Genomic DNA, 26,069 nt, shown 5'->3' with positions numbered 1-26,069 from the left:
ATCCACTCAGCATGTTCAAAATCGAATCGATCGGTCGACGTGCGGTGAACAATGCTAGCGCATTATTACACGCAACTTCATGTATAAAATAACGCAGCAGTATTTTAAGCGATACAAAATATCTTGCGGCAATGACGTCGCGGTTGTGGTCGATGCTGTGGAAATGCGTAAATGTTGTGAATGTGCAAGTATATGGGTAATTCATTAGGCCTATAGGTCTCACACGTATAGCATGACGCGATCAAACCTGTGTACCAGATTCCACGCAAATTTTCAGCCAAATTCAGTAAAGAACACACAGGTCATCACTTGATGGTTTTTGTTTCTGCGATATGAAAGAAGTTTTGTTGTCTCAATCACGCGTAAGAAAATAAATTTGTTGATTAATAGATGGGCTCTAACAGGAATCTTTAGCTAGGGAGCTCCGATTTAAATTTATAAAAAAAGAGAAGCAATTTCTCTCAGCAACCACTGCACCGCCTTCGGTGTGATTTGTTGTATCTTAAAGAAAAATTCAAATCTAGTGACTCTAGGAAATAGATGATTTATTCAGGCTCTCAAAATTTTAAGAAAATTTATTGACTATAGGAAAATTTCAAAAAGCTCGAATATAAAGTTTATAGTTATGTAACTTGGCAATGAAAAATGATGTCACAGTTTTTTCGGGTGCATCTGATAATGCACTTAAAGACCGATCCGTATACAATATGTCTATTCTGTCTTCTCAGAAAAAAATGCATTATACCCTACGACGGAATATACGATTCATTCTTAAGTAAACTTTCACAAAAATCTCGTAAACATTGTACCGTTTCCAAATGAGCCGCAAATTCATACACCAGATTCTTTCGGCTTTAGATGCTCTAACGGTTGCAAGTTACGGAACTGTGATATCTGTTTTTGGTGCAGGGTAACGGTTTTGTAAACTGCGTGCCTGAATTATTTTGAAGCTAATAAATTTCCAACAAATGTCGCCAATGCCGTAAATGAAAAATTCGAGCCTGTATTCAGAATACGTTCCTACGATATAGTAACGTTCTCAAAAACAAAAACCGTTCAGCAGCGATAAAACACATTATTATATATGGCCGCTGACGAGTCAGAAAAAGGTTCTTACGAACAAAACGATCGTGAACAGCAGGTTGCCATTATCCCTCAAGAGAAAAGTATATAACCAGCTGTGTCTTACCAGTACTCACGTACGGGGCAGAAACCTGGTAGCTTACGAAAAGGATTCGACTTAAATTGAGGACGACGCAACGAGCTATGGAAAGAAGAATGATGGGTGTAGCGTTAAGGGATAAGAAAAGAGCAGATTGGGTGAGGGAACAAACGCGGTTTAATGACATCTTACTTGAAATCAAGAAAAAGAAATGGGCATGGGCAGGACACGTAATGAGGAGGGAAGATAACCGATGGTCACTAAGGGTTACGGACTGGATTCTAAGGGAAGGGAAGCGTAGCAGGGCGGCAGAAATTTAGGTGGGCGGATTAGATTAAGAAGTTTTCAGGGACAACATAGCCACAATTAGTACATGACCTGGCTAGTTGGAGAAGTATGGGAGAGGCCTTTGCCCTGCAGTGGGCGTGACCAGGCTGATGATGATGATGAAGAAGAAGAAGAAGAAGAAGAGAAAGAAGAAGAAAACACTTCTGGGAATTCGGTTCCTGCTTTCTAGAGTCACTAGAATTTGCTTTGCCCTCTCAAATTCAGAATATTTTCATTCAGACTGGTCCTGCTGTTCTTGTAACAAAGCATTTCTGCATTTTACATGTATTTCAAGTCAATCGCAGTTGGCCCTGAGCTAAAGTTCTTTCTTATGGGTTAACAAGGCAATATATGTGTTGCTCACTCAGTGCTGTCTATGCCATTTAGGCTGATAACAGGTATCAGCAATAGGCATCGGGGAGGGAAAGCTTTGGTTTATATTTCACCTTTGTTTTGACTAACACAAAAATGTGAACACTACAGCTTTTCTACGTTTCATGCAGATCAATTATACGCGTATTTTGACATTTTTAGTTTTCTAATAATTGGTTGTACCAGTCTAAAAGAGGTTGCAGGGGGGGGATGGGGGAGGGTCGACTCAGGTGCTTTGGCCGCCTTATCAGAAAGGAAGAAAGAAATGTTGACTAAGGCGATTAAGAGAAGATGTGGAATCATGCAGCTGCAAGTGTGGCGTAAAGAGGGCGGCGCGACAATACCAAAAATACTTTCGTGTGCAGGATTCCCAGGAAAACATCGAGTGGGTGGTAAGATAATTGGGCAAAACAAGTGACAGAGGTTCCTAAGCGTAGGCTGTTGGGACAGTTGGTGCATCACGGAGTGTCGTTGAGCGGAAATACGGGCCGGAGGAAAGGGAGCGGACAGGACAGGCGCTAATTATGAGCTTTAGAGATTCCTAACTCTGGAGCGTCCTACGGTATCTAACCTCCACACTCTATAACGTTCCTCCACTTAGCCTCAACTCCATCTCGACGCAAGATAGTAGACTCTACTGTCGCCCCCCTACAGGAATGGTCACTGCGCCTCTGTAATGCTCTCCGGCAATTAATGAGAAACGGGGCGTCATTTCCAGTCGAAGCGTGGCACTGAGCTCAACTCGGCTGAGTGGACGAAGAGCTTCGGTTTGAGGATTGTTTGAGATCACGGGAGTGTGTCTCTGCATTCTTTGCACGTGCAAGTGAATCTGTATGGTTGTACGCAGCTAGGCATATCTATCTATCTATCTTAAATCCACTACTACAAGAGGTCCAGTGAGAAACAAGCATTGAGAAATTTAGTATACGTACAGGCAAAAATCATCGCAGCAGGCCGAGCAGCCCCGCACCCACGCGTGAAAAAAAGAAAAAAAAACCATACGCGCGCATGTGGACAATAATCACGGGTCGACGGCGCGCGCTTAAACCATCAGTTATGCTTCGGGCGCGCGCGCTACCTCGCTCGTATACTACCTCGATAATACTAAAATAAGAGCGCGCAAAGCAGTACCTTTTTCATTACGCCTTTGCACATTACGCTCTTCGAGTTGTCAACGCCAACGCACTCGCGGCTGAGGTTCTCGAGGGCGGCAAGCCGGTGCGGGGGAGAGGGTGCCAAATGCCTCTTGAACCGCTTCCCGCTGTCAGCGCCAGGTGGCGGAAATTATCGAGACGCCAGCCAGTTCTGCGGAAGCTTTGGCGCCCTTTCAAAGACAATGGATATAGATCGCACGGTGGAAACGCTTCTGTAGGCGAGGTTGGGCATCCGAAAGTTGAAGACCCCTCCGGCTTACGCCGCTTTTATCGACAATGTCCGCAGTTTTATTCAAGAGGGGCTAGACAAAATGCCTGCCAGCAAACGCGCTCAAATACTAACAAAGCAAGAGAGGGGAGAAAAGTCAAATTAAGAAGGTTAAGAAACATTCGGGCGGGCAGGGACGTGCGTATGGTCACGGTCAAAATGTTCCAACTTGTTCAATTTTTCTTACGTTAGCGTTCAAAGGCGGTGAAGCCGCCCTGTTAGCCAATCAGAACTCCGAAGATGGCACATTCGACAACATGGCGGAACCTGACGCTAATGAGAATAGCACTCCGGCTGAGAGCACCTCGATCGCGTGACGTGTGATTCATATCCCTCTCTGCTGGTTCGCTGTAAAAGTCCTATAAAGCTCTGTATATAAGAAGATATCACTAATACGATATCTAAGCAGTAAACTATTTTTGTTGCTGTTGAACCGGAGCATCTTTCTTGTCTGGTGTTTGAATCAGCGAGCAGGAGAAGCCGGCGTCACCCATAATGTTGACACTCACGCAATAAATAGCGAAATGAAGCCCGCGTAATATTGTTATTTGCTAATGCTTCTCACCCTACATGCGTATACGTAAAATGAAGCACTGCCCAGTGCCTGCGGCCGTGCCAGGCACTTTATTTTCTCGCGAACCGCTTTCTCCCATTTCGACGGCGAAGACAACATGCAGGAGGGCAACACGTCCATACGTTCCGCGGAAATCAATCAGCGCGCACAGCAGAGAAGAGATATGGTCCCGGCAGGGCCTCCTGTCGATGTGCGAGCGCGCGCTCAATCTTTTCCTCGAGTCTTGCCCTCCGCCCACCGCCTTGTACGCACAGCAGGCGGCCACCGGAAGTCTTGATGGATGGATGTAGCAGGATGGCTCGCCAAAACCGTTATACCAGCCCTGCCTCCAGGCCAGATCGAGGCGGCGCTTCCGCAAGGGTGTGTTGCTTTCTATGGGAGAATGAGACGCACGCTTTCTCCCTTGACGTGCCGCGGCACGCTTTATAGGGCCTGGCCCCTCCTCCACCACAAGCTTTTTTTTTCCAACTTTTGTGTACAGTGCGTAGAACACACAAGGAATGACGGAAGCTTTATATATCGCCTGTCCTTCTGTTCCACATATTCTTGGGTCAAACAGAGGGAAAAGACGATTTCTTCGGAGTCTGGCATCCTCTTTGAGTCCTGTCTAGTGACGTGGGCAAACGAAAAAAACACGTCGTTCCTGAAACCTATTTTGTTTCGTGCGCGGCCCCTTCTTGGCAGAGTGTAGGGTTTTAGACACTGGTTCATCCCTGAGCTATTTGTATTTGTCCAGTGTTGTGCGGATGTTCCTTTTTAAATATTTTTTGTTGCCTTGCTTGTGCATTGCTGACGCTGGATTTTCATTTTTTGTTCCAGGCAGCGTTATTTATGGCCTTGGTAGAGTTTTTTGATTGTTGTACTTCAAGAGACGTTGCACGTTTCCTATAAACGCCATGTTTTCTGGTAATCAACTCACCGTAGGGACTGAATAGTAGGGTTCTGCTTCGAAACCCGCGGTCGTAGGTACGAGTCCCGGCAACGATGACTGCATTCCTATAGGGCGGGAAGCAAAAGCAGTCGTGTGCTGTGCATTGGGAGCGGAGAATTTCAAGCCAAAGCGGCATTTTTGTTCTACGGCGGGCCCTAATTATAGCCATTTTGTTGCTTTGAGGCGCAAGCAAAGGAAGCGCTGGCGTCAGCAAGAAATTTACCTCCGCAGCGAGCGTCGTTGTATGTAGCAATATGGCTGGGGTGTATACCCTGTTGCCGTCTGCTACAGTTCAGTGCGGTCATGGCGTCTTTGGCTGTTTACTTATACCTACGATGCGCAATGCATAGAAGGTTACCGTCAAACCTAGTGGCATCAATATACGCGTATCTTAGTTCTTTGTGCGGTTACTTACAGAGGTAATTTTTGGGCAAAAGGAAGGCAACGGCAGTAACCATCGGCACGCTATCTTCAAGTGTGTCGACTGAAACTAAGAAAGAAATGTAAAGAGCCCCCTTCAGGTGATAAGGAAGACTGCTCATGCCCTCTATTAATGTTGCACGCTGGTTCAACACGGGAAAAATAGTTTTCCTAGCATTCTGTTGGACAGCCTTCGTCTAAACAGCAGGCGGAAGAACCAGGCCGATGGCTGCGCTCCACTGCACCTATTCGCTGGCGACTGCAAGCAAAGAACAACATGATGGGCGCTCTTGTCGCTTTCCGCTTTCTTCTCTTCAAAGAGCATGTGAAGAGAATGGCCACACTTCCGCCTCTTCCGCGTTGACCATCTTTCTGTTTTGTTGCCACAGTCACTACGCGAGAGTGAACGTGAAAGTCAGAGCGGTTCGCTCTAGCTCTCGATGCCTCGTGACACACTACAGCCAATAAGGAGATATGCCACGGTAGTTCAAACAACTGAAGTGGTTTGAAGTGCTTACAGCGCTTGTAGCAGTATGAAGAAATCCAGCAACAGAACACCTGATCGAACGAACAACTACAGAAGTTCGCGTCGAGGAAAGAATTTCGCTGTCGAGAACGTGAGCGGATGATCGTGCAAATACGACGAAGATATATAAGTGCGACACCAATATGGGACAAACAAGGCGAGGAGTTCTCGCTGGTGAGAAATTTGTGTTCTTGCTTTCTTGATCGCCAAGCCAACGGAAACGTGGGAAACGACCCATGGGTAGGTGGAGCTTCAGTCGAATCGTAAGGAAAGAATAATCCTCGTCCGGCGGCTACCCTGTATCTTCGTAAGCGTTTGTGTGTCTGCATTCCGTATGATTTCTCGTGGGGAATATGTGCATCGATTTCAGAATGCATAAGCGGGCAAGAACTGATGGTGGTTGTGGGTGTTCAGTGCTCTTTGAATGTATACGCTCGTATTTCTTTCTTTTTTTCTTCTTCTTTATTTATTATTGTTGTTTTGCGCCTCGTATTTTCATATAGGTGAGCACCGCACGTTTCACGTACGGAGCCAAATGAATTGAATTTCCCTCGATAGTTTCATTTGTGTGACATGGCCGACGTTTCCGTTGAGTTGTCTTTGTGATTATTAACTGTGTCAACGCCTTAGTGTAGATATGCGTATTGTTCACCCTTCGCAACGATGTCTACATATCGTTAAGCCAAGTAAAAGCTCAACACCTGTTTCAATGACGTCATTGAAACAGGCGTTGAGCTTATACTTCATGTAGTTTTTCTCGAAAAACAAGCTTCCTTAAGATTGTTTTCATTATGCACTGTTCAACGGTCTAAGAATAATGAAATACCGACAATTTGAAGCGTTTGCTCCTGTTTTTCGCGACCTGCGATGGATAGCTCTTGACAAAAGCCTGCAATATTGGCCATTGTCGAAATGAATTAAACGCCTCTGGAGTGCTTGCCAACTGGTATTTCAATGATGTGGCTGCTTTGAGGGTATGGCTTCTGCCGCTAGACCTGTGTTTTAAACGCATACTGGTTTCTAAGCGGTTGTTACTTTGTGTTGCGGACTCTTCCATGATGTAAGAGGCGCTTTCTGACGAAATGCGCGCTTCATAACTGCCCTGCGTACTGAGAAATTCAATTGAAAACTTCACGGTTAGCGTATTTCTATTGGTCGCGGGAGAAGGCCGGTAATCCCAATCATCTATCGCTACTGTCAACAATGTCACTGCATACTGCTTACGTGAGCCACTGTAGTGGGTCTGTAATGCAGCGATTTGTTCCACTCGATACTATGCTACTTTTACCACTCGCCGTTTACCTCCGGCTGATTCCTTTGACACCCCGGTTGGACTGTCGCTATGACCACTGACGAAGCAACACAAGGAATGGCACTGGAACAGCATAGCTACAATACGCCGGACTAGCTCTGTCTTGGGCAACCTTGTGCCTAGAAAAAGAAGCCACGATTAAATAAATAAACGATAGCGGGGAGCAGGGGTGTCGGTCGTAGAAGATATTCTGGCAACGGTTCATATCACGCACAATATATACATGTCCCACCATGCATTGCACATTAATCACTGGTGCTTGCTTTTATTCGAGAATATATAACGCTATTCACGACGCGGCGACCCTCTGATCGGAACTGCACCCTTCAGAGAAGAGGAGACAACATCGAAGAAAGTTCGGCTTCACAGTGGGGATACGTTGAAAAGTCTGGTAATAAGGAACAAAAGCGGGGAAAAGCTGAAGAATGAATAGCGGTGACAATAAGACAGTTTTATATACCTCATGACACTGCTATTTGACAGTCACTTACGCTTCCTATAATTAGGACTCAAATAAACTGACGGCTATAAAAAAGCGGGCAAGGCAGCCGCCCTACTTCAGCCTGGAAAGAAACAAGCTTGAATTCAGTGAAAACATATATACTAACTTCTATGCAGACGCTAAAAAGACACCTGTGTGGACTCATGTTGAAAAAGAAAGGCACAGAAAGCCCTGATAATTTTTTATTGACAATTAATGCAAATGGAACTAGCGGACACTTACATCTCACGACAAACACAGGCACAAGAAATACTGTTTTATTTAATATAACACTCAGTAGCACCAGGAACCCTAGAAAACTAAGCTCTCGGCTTAAAAGATGTGGGCAAACGAGTTTATCAGAAAGGGCAGGTTTCGCCTGAAAATACGATCGCGAAAAATAATCTATGCCAACCATCGAAAGCTCCAAAGGGGGACGGGGGGACGGGAGGGGCTTTGAAAGGCGTGTTAGAAGACGTGAGCTGAACGATGCACAAGAGCAGTATCACACAATCATGCTGTCATTGCAGTTTTCATGCATTATTGTTCACAGTGGCTTTTACGTTAATATATGCACGTGCCGCGACGTTCCATACGGGCTATTCTTGGCCTCAAGAAGACCATTAATTTCTCTTACGAAGATTGCCCCAATCAGGAATCGACGATCGCAGATAAATACATAAAATATGACATGCAGAAAAGGATAGAAATATTACCGCAAGAAGGTAAAAAAGAAAGGAATAAATCATCGTGTTCATCCTTCCTCGAAAAGCTTTTAATTTGTCTGCATTACACTAGCAGAACCGCCCCTCGCCAGGGTGTGTAGCGTTAAGCATCGCGAAAAATTGACGCCGCAAACACCGGCGTAAGAAACTTCTCCGACCTAACGAGGCAGAAACGAGGCGCTCGTTACGGCGGCGGAAAAGGGTAACAGCGCGTTGTCGAGGGTTGGCAATGGCGCAGTTAATGGCGCGGCAAAAGAAGACGCAGGCACGCATGCAAATGGCGGCCGGGCGGGCGACGTCGCGCCGCGGTGGAGCTCAGGTATTCCCGGCCCGTCGTCGTCGTCGTTCCAAAGTAGTGCCTCACTGATAACCGACCGTCGACACGCCGCTCGACTGAAGGGTTCACGGCTCGGCAGGCTTTTGCCGTCTGATAGCGAAAAACTAGTGGCCCGTTTTCGGGCGCGCGCGACACCCGATGGACCCTGAAACGAGGCCAGGAGGCGCGAGGTGGCGCTGTGGTATCTCAATTAACGGCTCGCCTGAGACAGATAGCTGCGGCGTAAACAGGGCGCAAGCGAAGAAGGAAAGATTTTTAAAAAGATGTGCCAGAAAAAAATTGTGATGGATCGGCTGTATCCTAATGTGTTGCCGGAAGTATGGTTGGAGCCATCCCTCCCTAATTGTAGTTAATATCGGCGTAGAAGCATTGAAATAAACTTCGCGGCAACAGAGCAAGGACACACGATAATTTTTTTTAGTATTAAATGTCATGGCCTCAGTTTTCTTTATTTTTTTTCACTTGTAGAATTCCGGCCAGGATACATCAAACTTAACATCCTGCAGTGCGGCGGATGAAAATGTGTTCTATATTTGAAGAGTATATAGCAGAACGCTCAAGAGAGAGTAGTATAGGCGCATCCACTACACTGCAAATTTGCCTATTTTACTGTTAAATCCCCTACATAAAAAGCACCGGTGCCCTTCCTATTTGCAGTGCAATGGAAATTTGCATGTTCGCAACGTAATGTAACAAACTGACGAAAAAGCATTAGGAACGAAAAGACCATGTGGATATCACGTACTATGGGAATCGGTTTAAACGAATGTTTGTTTAGTGTTTGCGCTGGTTGACTCAAATAGGCGCTAATTTGGCACCGAGTTTTGACGTTTTCGATCGCTCGGTACAACATTACAGTCACAAATTAAGATTTACCATTATCTTGGGTGCACCAATTGTGCTTATCTGTGCAGTGAGCAGGAAACACAATGAGCGATGTGTTAGCTTGAGGCGCACTTGGAGCCGCTGTTCGCAGCCAGCGAGAAGGTTTGCACCGTCACCGCCTCACACGACGTATCGCATCGTGGCACAACAGTTGATGCACTCGACCGTCGCTTGCGTAGTGTAAAGTTGACGCTGTGGTGCGGGTAGAATGGTGAGCAAGGCCGCGTGGATGGAGAAGTATGACACATGCGGCTTACAGTTTACGTTTGTGGTGCCGCGGAATGTTGTGGGATTTTGTGTTAGAGCTATAAAAACTTCCGCGCAATGTTATCTGCCAGCTGCCAAGAGGGAGCAATACGCGACTTCTTTTGTTTTTTTAGTAATGTGCATGTGCTGGTACAGCAGTGCAGCGCCGTTCGGTTTTTTTTTTTCATTCTTTTATTGGAGAGAGGCCAAACGAGGCATTCTTTATGAGATCGTCTTTCGACCCCTTGCCCCCTCCCGCACCATCTCCGGCGCTTCCTCCCTCTCTCCTTGCTCACCTTTTTACGGCGTTTTCTCGCACCCCTCCCTCGCTCTCGTCCCATGTAGATACTACACGCTCTCAACCACCTACCGACAAGGCATGCAAGACTGCAGTAGCAGCGCGAAAAATCGACCCAGGAGGCGAAGAAAACGTCGATTGAATATAGCGAAGGAAGGAAGGAAAGACTTTAATGCTCTATTTACAGCTTTCAGCGGCTAACAGAGGTCTTCATGATTTACTGAAGCCTCCGTCGTCTTGAGTTGTCGGCGCCTCTATTCCAGAGCACCGCTGATCCTAGCCACTTTGAGAGCGTGTTGCACATATCCTTTTTGGACTGTGAGCACGCCGCTGGCGAGCAGGCCCTCCCACTGTTCCGCACTGGGTTTTTTCTCTTTGTGGAAAGAGAAGATATTTCTGCACTCCCATGTGATGTGATATAGTGTTGGGATGGCCCCACACCATTGGCATGTGTCCCTGTATTGACTGGGAAACATTTTATGTAGGATGTGTAGATTGGAGAATGTTCCTGTCTGCAGCCTTCGCCAGCCGACTGCTTCGTGTTTTGTTAAAGATGGGTGGGGTGGTGGATATGTTATCCTTTTGCCTCTGTGATGTTTTAGTATTTCCGCGCACGTTGGTTCCACCGTCATAGTGGTATCCGGGTCCACTGACTGTCCCACTCGGTATGTAAGCTCGCGAGCTAGACTGTCGGCCCTTTGGTTACCCTCTATTCCGGTGTGACCCGGCACCCAGCAAATCGTATGCAGTATCTTTTCGTTCGGAAGCCCTGCCTCGAGCAGGATTCGCAGCACCCCTTTGTTGATTCTACCTGCCGTGTAATTTCTGCATGCTTCTTTGGAGTCTGTGAGTATTATCAAGGATCTGTTTCTACGGTAACCCTCCGCCGCTGCTAGAGCCACAGCTGCTTCTTCCCCCTGTGTTACCGTGCAGCTCCTTAGGGTTGCGCTGCTTATCAGCTCTCCCATGTGATCCACGGTCACTCTATGTTCTTTGGTGTTGTGGCCCCACGGGTATAGGGCTGCATCCGTGTATACCACATTGTTTTTAGTGGCCAGGTGTCTTTCTACGTATTCTGCTCGCGCCTGTCTTCTGGCCGCATGCAGATTCGGGTACATATTCCTCGGTAGGGGGCTGGCTTTCAGTGTCTGGCGAAAAGAGTCTGGTATGTTAGCCATCCTATCCTTCTTTGCTTCTATGTTTTTATAGCCTAATCTTTTGAGGAGCGCCCTGCCGCTGGTTGACTGCAGGAGCCTGTGCAGCTGCGCACCCAGTTGTGCCTCCTTTATCTCTTCAAATGTGTTGTGGATACCTAGCTTGCGTAGCTTGTCGTTCGACGTGTTTCTGGGCAGATGCAACGCCGTCTTGTATGCTTTCCTGATGAGAGTCTCGGCTTGTTCTCTCTCTTGTTGCGTCATGTTGTGGTACGGGAGTGAGTACGTGATCCTGCTGACTGCCAGGCTCCTGACCAGCTTGATCGTGGCCCCCTCCTTCATGCCGCTCCGTCTTTGCGAGGCTCTCGTGATCATCCTGCTGACTTACTCCGTCGATTGCTTGAGCAGGCCTAGCGTGGTTCCGCACCGCTTGCTGCTCTGGATCCACATGCCGAGGATGCGTATTATGGCCTTCTCTGGTATGACTTGACCTTCCAGATACACTTCTATCTTTTCCTTGGTTGTGTTCCTTCCAATCCCCAGAATTTCTGATTTCTCGGTTGAGCACGCAAGGCCTCCCTCCTTGACGAATTGTTCGACGCATGTTGCCGCCTTCTGAAGCTTTTCTTCTTTTTGGCCAAATGATCCCTGATTTACCCAGACCGTGATGTCATCCGCATACATGGCGTGCTGGATGCCCTCGATCTCGTTCAGTTTCTGGGCTAGCCCGATCATCGCGATGTTAAAGAGAATTGGCGAAATGACCGAGCCCTGCGGGGTACCCTTGTTAGGCGTGTCAAAGGTATTACTCCGCAGGTCTCCGAGTCCTACTGTCGCCGTGCGCTTTGACAAGAATGCCCGCACGTAATCGTGGACTCTCTTGCCGCAGTTGGTCTTGTTTAGCCCTTCCATGATGGCTCCGTGGCTGACATTGTCAAAAGCCCCTTTGAGGTCTAGGGCCATGATGATGTTTTCGCCTGCTTTGGGGATCTTGTTAAGGATCTCTTCCTTTATTTGTAGCAAGACATACTGTGTTGACAGGTTCGCCCGGAAGCCAAACATGCTGTGGGGGTACAGTTCGTTGTCTTCTAGGTATCGCTGTATTCTTCTGGTGACCACTCTTTCGTAAAGCTTGCCGAGACACGAGGTTAGCGAGATGGGCCACAAGTTTTCTATCTATAGCTTCTTACCGGGTTTGGGTATCAGGAACACTCCCGCGTGCTTCCACTCTTTTGGTACCGTGCCCGCTTCCCACTGCGTATTGAGGCAGTCCGTGAGTTGGGCCACCGCTTCATCACTGAGGTTGCGGATCAAGGAGTTCTTAATTTTATCGGCTCCTGCTGCCGTGTTTTTGGTGACTGCTCTGATGGCGGCACACACCTCTTCTCTTGTAAATGACTTGTCGAGTTCCGGGTTCTCCGTTCCCTGGTAGTCACCTTCGTATTTTGCGGCTTGTCCCGGCCATAACATTTGATCCGGACTTCCTCTGATAATTCCTCGTCTTGTCCCTCATATTGGTGGGCGAGTTTTTAAGGGCCTTGTTGCTCGCAGATTTGGTTTTGGTTGGGTCCATGAGTGCCTTGAGCATTCGCCACGTTTTGGCTGTGCTGAGCGTGCCGTTTAGTGAGCTGCTAGACTGCTGCCAGCCTTGTCGTGCCAATTGCGCTGTGTATTCCTCTGCCTTCTGGGTGACTTCAGCAATCTTCTTCTTTAGCTTCTTATTTAGCCTCTGTTTTTTCCATTTCTTCGTGAGCCCGCGTCTCGCCTCCCATAGCTTGAGTAGCCGCGGGTCCACTTCCGGTGTTTGTTCCGTTCTGTCTATTTCTTGCGTGTATTATTTTTGTAGTTGCTGTAGCTGTTGGCACCATTCTTCTATTGAAGTAATCTCCCCCTTCATGTGTTTACTGTTCTTCCGAAAGGCGTCCCAGTCCGTTATGTGGGCTGTGCCAATCTTCCTCTTGATGTTCTCGGCTTCTATATTTATCTTCAGTACGTAATGATCGCTGCCTAGGTTCTCCAGCAAGTTTTCCCATTCGACCTCTTTTGCTCCTTCAACGTACGTTAGGTCGGGGCAGGTATCTGGGCTAACGCTGTTGCCTAGACGCGTTGGCTGATTTTCATCCGTTATGAGGGTGCAGTTTGTGTCCTCCGCGGCCATGCTAACTAATTGCCCCTTCCTATCTCCTTTCTTATATCCCTAGCTGGGGTCCCTCGCGTTAAAGTCCACTGCTATAAAAAGGGTCTTGGATTTTGCTAACCTGCCTGCCCCCGCAAAAGGTTTGCTAAAGTTGCCATCTTTTTGTCTGGGCGGGCCGTATAAGTTTACTATGAACGTGATTTTTGCATTGTGCTTTTTCTTGGGTATCCCCTCAGTTATCACGTGTTCTATCCCGGTATCTGATATTTCGCAATGTGCTATGGTTACTAGTTTGTTGCTAATTAGTGTCGCCGTGCGGCCCTTCTCCTGGCATGTATATCCCCTGAGTGTTAGCGTGACATTTGTCTCTTGCAACATGATGATGTCTGGGGGTGCGGTTTGTGTGTTTATGTACTGCTGCAGGAGTATTGCTGCACCGGTATCCCCTGCAGTTCCATTGCCATATGCTTAGTGTGTTTTGTCCGGCCATGTTGTATTCGCCATGTTGTTGTTTTGGCTTTCGGATCCGAATCTTCTTTCGTGATAAAGCCTGCCCCTGGCTTCGCTCGTGATTTTCTGTGTGTTTTGATTTTTTATGTAGCTGCGAAAAGTCTGTTCCTGCAGCGCCATTTTTTGTTGCATCTGTGCAATCTGCTCCTGCATGGTGTGCATAAAGCTTTCCATCTTTTCTTCTAGGCTCTTTTCCCCTGACTGTGTTTGTTGTATCTGTTGTTCGGGCACGGGGCTGGGTGGCGATATGGGTGGGCTGCCCTTTCTTTGTGCCTGTAACTATCTTATTAAATCATCGACTCTTTTCTTTAGTTGCCTGGTTTCCTCTGGGCTTAGCTCTAGCTCCCTTTTGAGCGCCTTATTTTCCTCTGTTAGTTTCATGTCATTGCTCGATTGTCCCGAGTGCGGAAACAGTGATTTGGGAGAGCCCGTTCCCCAGCTCACCTTGACTACGCAGCTGTAACTAAATGATTCGCCTGTCGGCTTTATTACCACTTTTCATCCTGCTTTCGCAAGTAAAAGCCACAATCGCAGTATTGCAAGGCATCATTGATCTGACTGAGTAGAGAGTGGGCAATTTGTTTCAAAGTTAATTGCTTTATTTTGCTCAACTCCCACGCTGTGGTCTATTGCCAGACCTCCACTGATAGAATGAGGGGAGGGAGCACCTTCAGGAGAACAAGAGGGCTGCCACAGAGCATAGCAAGCGACCAGAAAGGAGGTCACTTGTGTTGATGGACCTGTCTTGTTAGTCGTAGAGGCACTAACGTCATGCCAGAGGATGGTGAACCTAGTGGAAAGCTGAAGTGGCAGCCCAGCGTGCGGCTGCGATGGCTGTGGCAGAAAAGCATTGGAAGTTGGAGAAGCAACACGATGCTTAGCTTCAGCAGGAGACCAACAAGGCCATCGAGCAACAGGAGAAATGCTGCACCCATCGACTTTCACATACAATGCAGAGGATTTAGAAAGCTAGTCGCTTACTTCGACAATCACCTTCGATGGTTTCCCACATAATTTTAAAGCAAATGCGTTAAAGGCCCCCATGTCGCCGAAATTTCCACGCCGGCGTCCAGCGCCGACCGCCATTTCGGCAAAAATAGTTTCGTACCACGCAAGCCCTTCATGTTGCGCAAAGAAGTAACTGAAATAACTGAATTTATCAAGGTAAAATGCGTCAGAAAAATCGTAAAGTACGACTTACACACACCCTACACACATAATGGCGTTGAATTGTAATTTGTATATACGAGAAAACATAATTCCGTTACACGGAAATTCAAAACACGAACCCCTTTTCCAGCGTTTCTACCATACCTAGAGCGGCAATGACCTCCGAGATTTGCAGGCACCGGCGCACAGAAATCTCCAAGGTCTTAAAGCGGCGCGCCCGGTTCCTTGCAACACCACCAGATGGCACTCGCCTCCGCAGCATCGCGGCCCTCGCAAGAGGCCACGTTTCCACCGGAAAGCTCGCCTTTCAGCTCGCCTTGGGATCCTTGAATACTATAGCGTCCCATTCTTAAAGTAGAAGCTTAAGCGTCGTGAAATTTTTTATTACAATGCACGCGGTATTTTTGACAGGGTCCTTGTAATGTCGCTATTATGGCATGGCAATCGCGAATCTACATTAAGGCTTCGAAAATGGGACCAGATAGGTCTTGTATTTTTGACTCCAGAGTCTGTGTTTGTCGCTATAACTGACGCCGACTGTTCAAGTTGTATCACAGTTTACTGGACACATGTCAGTCACAATGGAAAAGTTGCTTATAACTTTCATTGCTTTCCGCGAACGGCAAGCTTCTTGCGGAAATCGTGATGTGGTGTTGCTAATTTTAATTACGATTCGATAAATAAATATTGACTCATGAATAAAGGAACGAAACTTAATTCGATGTTATTACCGCCGCGCAGCAAACACGCTCCCTAATGCGCTTTCTCAAGGGACAGAAAGCGTGCGGTCAAGTCAACTGTCGCAGCGCACTCAATTCCAGAGGAAGATATTGTTTATTACCGCATTATCCTGGACTAGAGGGCTCTTGAAGGAAAACTAGTAGAATTGAACAAGGTACCGTGACTATGGGTGACCCCTCCTTGACAATACATTCTTTAATTATGTTATATTATATGCTCTCCTGAAGGGTGCGCGTAACAGGGTTAAAGACATCTCAGTGACCTCCGCGGGAAGTCCGTTGCACAGATGAAAAAAAAAACAATTAAATCCGGAACAGGTAGAACATTTGAAACATTTAGATATGCCGTTTGTAATACCAGCCACTCTATTAGCGATCGTGCTGAGAGATTGAGGGCGATAATAAGATCTACCATACCAACCATCTACCATATACCACCGTAGTGTAGCAAACATGAAACGTGGATCATAGTCGGATCGCGTAATTTACTGAGAGAGAGAGAGAGAGAGAGAAAGGCAAAGGAAAGACAAGGAGGTTAACTAGAGATTATCTCCCATTGGCTACCCTGTACTGGGGGAGCGGCAAGGGGATGCAATAGGTGAGAAAGAAAGAAAAATAAAAAACGAAAAAAAATCTACACGCACACACGCACGCACACACGAACTATTTCTATGGGCACTGTCACGCAGCCCGCAAAGGCGTTCCTAGTCTTACGCAGTGTCACCGTACAGTCTTACGTCACACAGTGTACAGTCACAATTTGTCAGAAAGTTCCGTGTCTTTCAAGTATCGCAGCAGTGCCTTCATAGCGGATCGCGCTGATGTTCGCGTAGGCCAGGTTCCAAGGATCTTGTTTTCTGTCATTGGGCGCTTGTCCAGTTTGTCTAAGGTGGCTGAGAGGACTGCTCTTTGTGGGTTAGAACGAGAGCACTGACAAAGAAGATGCTCGATCGTTTCGTTGCACCCGCAGAAGTCACACAGTGGGCTGTTGGCCATTCCGATAAGGAAAGAGAAGGCTTAAATGATATTGCGCGACATAAAAAACGACACGGACGTGAAAGAAGACGACACACCAAGCGCAATCTTTCAACTATTATCACTAACTATTATCATTATTATTACCTATTAACTATTATTACAACTGCAACACCAAGCGCATTATATGCGCTTGGTGTGTCGTCTTCTTTCACGTCCGTGTCGTTTTTTATGTCGCGCAATATCATTTAAGCAATGGATTACCAACTTGCCCGGAATGCTGCTCTCATAAAGAGAAGGCATTTGAAAATGCTACTCCAAGCCATAGACGGACAAGCAGGGTGCAGTCACGTCGTGGAAGCTCGGGCGGAATATGGAGCTGTAAATTACGGTCCAGGGTATGGAGGCGTGCAATTGTGAAATCGGACGAATTCCATTGGGCTAATGTCAGGTCACGCGCAAGTGCGGAAAGTTTTTTCGCTGCGTCGGCTCTCGAAAGAGGGATGGCAACGCAGTTGACGCCGTCATGGGCAGATCGGGTAGCTGCGTCTGCGCGATCATTATCATGTATGCCACAGTGACTAGGCAACCACTGATAGATTATATCGTGTCCTTCGTCAACTAGTCGATGGTAGAATTCTCTGATTTCTGCGACGAGTTGCTCATGTGATCCATGGCTCAGTGCTGAGAGTACACTCTGTAGGGCTGCCTTGGAATCACAGAAGACTGACCACGCGTGGCATGGTTCCTCGTTACTGAAATGAAGAGCCGCACGCAGGGCTAGCAGTTCAGCAGCTGTCGTTGATGATACATGTGACGTTTTTAGCTGTATTTTGACGGATCATCTTGGTATCACCACAGCGGCAGCTGCACTTGCAGATGCGACTGAACGATCGATGTAAACGTGTACGCGGCCACTGTGCACCTCATGTAAGAGTTCTAATGTGGCCTCCTTAAGGGCAAACGACGGCATGTTGGCTTTCTTCATGATTCCTGGGATGGTGAGGCGCATGTCAGGTCTGTGCAGGCACCATAAAGATGAGGATGGTCTTGCTGCAGGCATGTAGTTCCATGGAAATGAGGTACGATTGGCATCAATTATGCGACTGAAAGTCACGAAGAAATGCCTGTCAGTCAAATTTACTGAAATGACCTGTAAACTGTTCAAGCTCTCGGTGACTTTGCCATGTGTCAGAGTCACAGAGTCACAGAACGAATACAACCTTGTGAGCTGGTTCTGAATAACATACATATTCTGCTATGTACCATATTGTACCTAAATATTTCGAGAACCTTTCGTTAGATAGGTGAATGACAGAGGAATATTGCCGGACATTCACGTACATCGCCGCAGTGATCTATAATCAAGAAGGCTGCAAGGCCTCTTAAAACATTGGACCCCGTAATTTGTTAAGTGACCTGTAAGCATTTACAAAATACGCCTTAGGACGTGTTGCATAACAGAACCATAGAATATTGAAGGTTATCAACACCTTCTGCATGACGTCGCTGTTCTGACACGTACCATCTCAAAACGGGAACTTCGTGTGCCTGTCCTCATCGTTGAGTGGAAAAACAACATTACCAGATGTACGCGAACTTCGTCGCAATAATAAATAGCCAAGAAGGTCTCAAGACGAAACATCTCTGTTAGGTCTTTTCCACAACTTCTGTTCGGTTCCATATGTTCCCGCGAGACCCACTTTCGCGACCTCCTGGCGCTTGCGCATTATAAGTAAATTACGCGGCTTACGACCTTCGCCCCGGGCCGCCTAATCTTGACCGGCGGGGTGGCGTGTGGATTAGGAGGACGCGGAAAACCCCATTCGGTGGGGAAGGACCTTGCGCGATAGAAGTGGGACTCCCTAGAGGGCTCGTCTGAGTCCCTAATCGATGGCGGCCGACGAAGAACAGGAAGGAAGCCAATTTCCAAAAGGGCTCATCTAGAAGCCTCTTATATTGCAAGCCCTAGTAAGCACGGGACACGAATATAGTGTGGGCGCTCAGCAGGCATCAGCCTCTGCTCATCTTGTGTGGCATGATTTAAACGCAGTGTGGCAGGCGGAAAACACGCTTCCCTGTTGTGAATGGATCTTAAGAGCGCGAGCGTAAGAAGTCAGTCTAGCTGGCTCGAGTTCCCCAACTGATCGACCAATTTGAATTAAATTTATTGCATTTCCGAGACACAACTAGATTCAAGCGACTTTAGGAAGCAGAATTCTCATTAAGGACATTAAACTCTTCGCGAAAATCACCGTAAAAAGAACGTTTCAAGAATCGAAGCGCGAAGTTTAAAATTCGTAGCTCTGCACCAAAAAAATAAAGTATTGCATTCCTATAAACGCCGCATTTTAGAACATGTGAAGAGAGAAACTATAGGATATGAATTCGCAGTCTACGTGAAATCATTACAATGCTCACGAGATTTTAGCGAAGGTTCTGCTTATAAACTAGCCGCATATTTCAGAGCAGTGTATACTACACCTAGCTTGCCTGCTTTAGTAACCCAGTAGATGCTGTTTACAGAGCTGTGACTTTGTTATTTATTACAGACCTACAAAGTTGAAAATCGCGTACCTGGGTTTTGTTTTAAATTTGCAATTTTCGACAAAAAGTAGGAAAAGAAAACAAGAACAACTTAGGCATTGACAAAAAATTCGCTTACTGCACAGATTTGAAGTGCTTTTCCTAAATGCCACAAACATAATCTAATTCAGTACAGTGCATGCCGGGCAACGCTCGAGTAATTCAAGGTCATTTAGCCAACGGAAACATAGTTGTCAAGGTAACTGACCAAAAGGCAAATAGTGCCTGGCAGAGCGTCGAAAACCTTCGCTCCGTCCAACGTATTTAGATAGGAATCCCCGAGGCAAAGCGTCCTTTCATACAGAGGAAGGAATACACAGAGGAGAAAGCTGACACGCGGAGGCGAATTCATTGACATTGCTCTTTCTCTTCGCCGTTCACTCGAAAGGCTGCGCGACAACCCTTCCACGCCGACCCACACGCTTCAACAATCGCACTCTCGCTCTTTACCACGGTTCAATTTCAGCAGGAGATGAAGCATCCCTCCCCTAGATATCCAGCGTTAAGAGGAAGCTTTAGCTCGGGACTAACTGCGACGCGGCCTATTCAAATACATGTAAAACGCAAAACAGTGTTTCTGCGATGGCCTTTGGACCGATTTCAATTAAATTTGTTGCATTTGAGAGAGAAAGTTAAATTCCAGTGACTGTAGGAAGCGGAATTTCGATATAGAGCCTGAATTTTGTTAAATAGATTTTCGAAAATTGAAGAAAGTAGACGTACGAAGTTTACAAGTTCATTACTCTGCATCAAAAACAGATATCGAGATTCTCTAAACGGCATCCGTTAGATCATTGCAAGCGGACAAAACGATTTGTCATTTTATGCCTTACGCGAATTTATTACTTTGTGTACAAGGGTTCTGCAAAAGCTGTATTTCCATAATACAATATTTTTTGAGATTCATGTGTAATATATCAATTTTCTACGCTTTGGATGTACTATTAGGCGTGATTCGCAGATTTGCGATATCTTTTTTTTATTGCTGGGTTAGAGTTGTAAAGTTGTCAATTTCGTTTTCTGAATTGCAATTTTTAATAAAAAATTGATGACCTTAATCAAACATTCGAAACAAACAGTCAGTAAATTTTAAGTTTTTCTTTTAAATGCAACAACCTAGCCAAATTTGGTGCAGTGGTTGCCAAGAAAGACTAATTCTCCTTTTGCAAGTATTTAGATGAGAGCACCCGAGCTAAAGCTTCCTCTAACGCCGTGGTTATATCCTATACTCGCCATTAGCATTCCCTTGTGTTAGCAGATGGAATATTCACACTTAGAAAACAAAATCAATTACGCGCCCACTGGTGGGAAGGAACCTCAGTCCCACAACACAGCCACCCGATGCTCTCACCATTAGGTCACAATCACTCTTTTCTTTTCTTTATTACATGGCAGCCGAATCTTAAGCAAAATAAGCAAAACAAAGGGTTACAGAAATTTAAGGCTACTGAAAACACATCCAAAGACAGGCAAGCCCGTGCAAGCGTCCAATAAAGGCATCCAGTCAGACACTGTTTCTTGTGCCGCGTACCCACTGCAAAAGTAGGCAAGAGATTCCTGAAAAGACGACCAATTGCTTCGCGGTGGTTCTGCGTACCTCTCAAACATTCTACTGCGCCAAAGGCTATGTAGGCCAAGTACCACGAACGTTTCAAGTGGTGGGTCGCAGCGATCTTTGAAAGGCAGGAAATGAATTGCGAATGATGTCAAAGCAGACATTAATCTCAAAAGTACACTTAAATACGCCACGATCTCATTTAAACTTCTATCGCGCCAACGTCAACTACCTCTTTGAGGTGATTGCCGCGTGCGTGCCATTGCGTATACACGGGTGCGTGAGAAGACGTGAGTGCGTGCTAGTTTCTTTTTCCGCCAAGAACGCAGGAATAAAATGGCGGAAGTTAGGGCATTTCCGTTAACCTCTTCAGGAAAGATTCGCTTCACATACATTTCAAGATGTGGGTTAGATCTGCACATGTTTTTATTATTATTATTATTATTCACCTGGGTTGCCAACGCCATCAATTGAGCATGAAATTATTTGTATACAAGGAGGGCCCGTTTCGTGCAGCCACTCTCTGCGGCTCAAACTAGACTGCCGCTAGGCGCCTAGGACCAAATTCGTTAAGATTTTTCTTCGTAAGCGCTGTTTGCCATTGGACGTTCGCGTTCGCTAATGAGTAATATTATGTCTGCCATCCTGAGTGCACTTATGAAGAGTTTTAACGGAATAATTTGTTTTATGTAAATACCGGTCCTTTTGCTTCGTAAGGTTAGCCCGGGGCGATATTATCTGGGAATCGTTCTCAGATATGCTGTTAGCTTCTCATGATTTATAAAGACTAGCTCCAGAGGTGTCGGTGACTATACGAGCGACCGGGTTCGTGGTACGCGGACTTAGCGCAGCTAGCACAGTGCCGGAACTCTGCGGTCCGGAAAAGCCGAACGCATCCTGCCCTACAGTCTCGCAAAATTTCGCGGCAGTTAAAGCATCGCCGAAGCTGGACACCGGAGAACACTGTCTCCGTGTGGATAACCTCCTCCCACACCTCTTTCATTTACACGCGTGATACGCTCGAATATGTGCTCGATTCCTTCGGTGCCAGCGGCTTCGGCCTGTGACCGCAGTGATTTCTGTGTCCCTCAATGTGACAGTGTATGAGTTGAACGACGGACGATCTCTCATGTTGCATTCCAAGCAACCAAAAGAGGACAGCATGAAAACACAGGGCGCAATGCGGTGCCATACTTTGCAGGGGTACATTTCGTTTGCAACACTTATCGCCGCACCGTCATTGGCTCGGAAACCAGAACGTCGCGCTTATCGCCACTATTTGCAATTTTTGCGCGAAAAATGGCAAGAACAGGAGAATGTAAAAAAGAAAGTCATGTGTAGCATTCGACATACTTGCTCTGTATGAAGACGGAATATTTGAAACCTTGAATCTGCAGTGACCGTCGTTTCATTGGACGTTTACTCATGTGTTGTACGCCTCTGTATGCATTCGGCGTTATTGAGCATGTGTTACATGCACAGAGAACTGAATACGGCTACGACAATACGCCCCAATTGTTCAGAGGACTTTGTGCCCCACTGAAATTTAGGTTGCCGGTTCGAATCTTGGCTTCTACATGCACAGTACAATCAAGACAAAATCCAAAAGACGCGCTGTAGACAAAAATGCTGTATGTACGTGCACATTAGGAAACGTTTAAGTAATTCAAATTAAACCAGAGCTCTTCATTTATTGCACTTGTCCTAGCTGTAGCTGTGGAGCACCTTTACGAATTTCAAGTCCCTGCGAGACTATTAATAAAGAAAATTTGATCCCCTCGGCTAATTCCCGAAAGCTCAAGAATGGCGGTGAATGTGCTCGCGTATGTGTCTTGCTGTCATTTTCAGTTTTTTTACTGATAATGTGTTATAAAATATTGCCGTTATATAGGTAACATAACCATGACCGACATCCGACCGCAGCATCGACAAAGCAAAACTGGAATGAAGCCATAAGTGCCTTTGCATATCGGCTCGGAAGCGAAGGCCAGGGCAGATCCTACTGAAAAATCTGCATTGACGATTCTGCTGCTTGCCTAACGTCGTTAAGCCCAAAACCGTCGGTGCAACAGACTTACAAACCGATTCTTCGCCAGTTTTTCTAATATTAAATCTGACCTTTCTGTCCCTAAGAAACATTATTGGAGAGTTAACATTAATGGGAGTTTTAGAATAGAGGCCCCAATAGTTTGGGGCCCCAAAGAGCTTTGCGGGTGTTAGCGTTGGGGCACGTAGGAGTGTAGAGTTTTAGAATAGGGTTTGACGTTTGCAGATAGCGTCTTGCGCTGACAGCGCCACTACGGCGTCAAAGAAAAACTATTAGAAATAATTAAATAAATTATACCATTTTATGATAGGAATAATAATTTTTACTTGCGTGTATTCGCGTTTAATTACAATTTAGAGGTTATTCTCTGTAAGCAGCAAACAATTAGTTGCGCTTAGTTTTGAGCAAACCAACTTTACTAGCCTTCACCAGCCAAGCTTAGCCGTGTTAGGCCTACAAGCCATAATATCCACAATCGAATTCAAAATCAGCGGCGTCTAATGAGTCAATCTTCATAACACACGCTAGTTGAGAGAAAGCGATAACAGCACTCACTTCTCCTAGCTTGCGAACTTCACGCGTTACCGCGAATCGAACCCAGTTTTGTGCTAGGTTAGAGCCGTCGCTTCGATGGGTGTCGCCATGTTTTCCGACGCACAGCTTTTGGGGCCGCTATTTGGGCTCCCGCTAAATCGGTGAAATAGCGTTCCCAACGCAAAACCCAAACGGAGTTTGCGTCTTGCGCATGCGCAGTGGCTTCGACGCTATTTCTTTGGGGCCCCTATTCTAAAACTCTCTATTATTATTATTATTATTATTATTATTATTATTATTATTATTATTATTATTATTATTATTATTATTATTATTTGTTTTGAACACATATATACAATTCACAGGAAAGGGAAAGCGAGGAGCAGGCTGGCAACTGCCACCGGAAGGGGCACAACGCCTGCCTACTCTTCTGAAGGGAGGTGACAGCAACACAGAAATGTCAGATAGGAAGTAGGGGTGGAAAGAGGAAAGGCAGAGCAACAGGCCAAATCTAAAGAATAAAGTAGAACCCAGTACAGATCACACGCAGTAGGGCCAGTCACTGACGGTCACGCTACTACGGTATGTTGAATAAAATAGTTTCGACGCTACAAACGTGAACATAAGTTAGTTAACTCTAGAAAAGTGAGTAGAGCGCGATGGGCCTGGTCACGTTCGGACGCACAACCAGTGGGGTACAAACACTCGTCGAGTGTCGTACACCGCAGGCCAAGGAGATGATAGTGTCTCACTAGCGACATGCGCGGCACACTGAAAGCGGGACACTCAAATATAAGATGCTGAAGTGTCTCGCAGCGGCCACAAGACGTACAAGATGGGCAGTCTGTCTAAACGTTCGTGCACGTTCACGCAGCCCACCCTCAGCTTGAGTAGTTGTGTTCTAGCGCAACGAGGCAAGCCTGGGCCGCGAACACGGGGCGGCAACGTTCCATTTGTGACGCACTGGTAATAATAATAATATTTGGGGTTTTACGTGCCAAAACCACTTTCTGATTATGAGGCACGCCGTAGTGGAGGACTCCGGAAATTTTGACCACCCGGGGTTCTTTAACGTGCACCTAAATCTAAGCACACGGGTGTTTTCGCATTTCGCCCCCATCGAAATGCGGCCGCCGTGGCCGGGATTCGATCCCGCGACCTCGTGCTCAGCAGCCCAACACCATAGCCACTGAGCAACCACGGCGGGTTACGCACTGGTCTGGATACTGCTTGAGTAGGGGGCGAGGAAACACACCTGAATACACATATCAGGCACAGGTAAGTAACGTCTGTTAAATTAACTTTCTTGTTTTCATGTGATAGATAAACCTCAAACAAAAGGTCACGTTTGCGTCTCATAAAGCAAAATGCACCCTTCTGTAAAAGCGGAAGCATGAAAACCTGGGAATATATCCACGAATGACGCCGAGTGGCCGAACCAAGACAAAAGAAAAGAAATGAGAGAGAAGGAAAAAGACGCAAATTGAAAAATGTGCCAAGAAACGAAAGCGTCGCCTATTATTTTTTCCCCCATAAATACATACGTAATTCAGCGTCCGCGCTACCAGCTAGAGGCTACTTTGGCACAAATAAAAATGCGTGCAAGCGTCAAAAAAAAAAAAAAAAAAGAGAGGAAAAGAAAGAAAGAAAAAAGAAAAGAAAGAAAGAAAAGGAAACCAACAAAACAACAAACAACATGACGCTTAGCTGAATTCAGCACCATTACGCGGTTTGCATTTACAAGCACAGCTGTCTCGCCTTTGCGGCGGACGCAGCGAAAACAGGATAACGGAGCGACGGGGAAATGGAGCACGACGGAAATTGAAAGTCTGTCCGCAAGGTGCCGTCTTTCGAGCCATATTGCGTCCCGCAACGCCGCCTCGGTCACACAAGTGCAGGCGCACGCGCTTATACAAACATACACAAACACGCACTCCCTATTTCCCAGCCGTCGATCCGAAGCAAAAGGAGGACAGCGTAAGGAGGACGGTGTATTCATTTTCCTGCTTGCCCCTTCGGCGACAGATGGAAGACAAAGAGAGCGTACCAGCGGCCACGTAATGCTCAAGGCCTGCAGCGGAGGTGGAGCGAGCGCTCGCATCTTGTGCGGGTTTGGAAAGAGAAGAAGACATCGTGAACCGATCGAAGTAGAGAAAGCGCAGCCTTGCAAGTCTTCCTTTCTGGGACACGCGCTGATGCGCTTGCCTTGCGGTCACTCCTATCCCAGTCCAAGAATCGGGATTTGCTGGAAGCTTGCCTTGAAGAGAGAATCATGTCTTTTTCTTTCAGTTAATGTCTGTGCGTGTCACTTTTCCGACAAACGGACATCGAGAACGAGCGGTAAATTCGCACTGTGTGATTTCATATGTAAGATTCAACTGCCCCGCCTATACACGCGCCACAAGAAAGGAAATAAAAAACGAAGATGAAAAAGAAAAAAAAAAGAAAGAAAGAAAAAGAACCTTGATCTACATTGCTATCGTCTTCTGCATCTGGACTCCAAATGTGATAGCTTCCTGAATGAAAAATCTGTATCGGTTGGCGGGATAGACTGCTTTGCACTCATCCTTCGTTGCTTGATACACGTACGAAAAGCAAGGATTGGGTACACAACACTCGTTCGCTAAGTGTCGTTTGCCTAAA

General features: G+C 46.4%; 1 protein-coding gene across 1 annotated transcript in view; it reads right to left on the bottom strand.

The window, feature by feature from the left end:
• Positions 1-11,514, bottom strand: part of LOC142568180 (uncharacterized) — a 190,661-nt gene extending 179,147 nt beyond the window's left edge. The window contains exons 1-2 of the mRNA XM_075678238.1: positions 11,289-11,514; positions 4,777-4,853 (exon numbers count right to left, since the gene is read on the bottom strand). Coding sequence (XP_075534353.1) covers positions 4,777-4,853; positions 11,289-11,514 — 303 coding nt within the window. The remainder of the gene's footprint in view (positions 1-4,776; positions 4,854-11,288) is intronic.
• Positions 11,515-26,069: the final 14,555 nt, after the last annotated feature.

Source organism: Dermacentor variabilis, unplaced genomic scaffold, assembly GCF_050947875.1.
Source record: "Dermacentor variabilis isolate Ectoservices unplaced genomic scaffold, ASM5094787v1 scaffold_17, whole genome shotgun sequence".
Taxonomy (NCBI): Eukaryota; Metazoa; Arthropoda; class Arachnida; order Ixodida; family Ixodidae; genus Dermacentor; species Dermacentor variabilis.
Note: the sequence above shows the minus strand (reverse complement) of the source record. Positions and strands in the feature narration are given on the sequence as shown.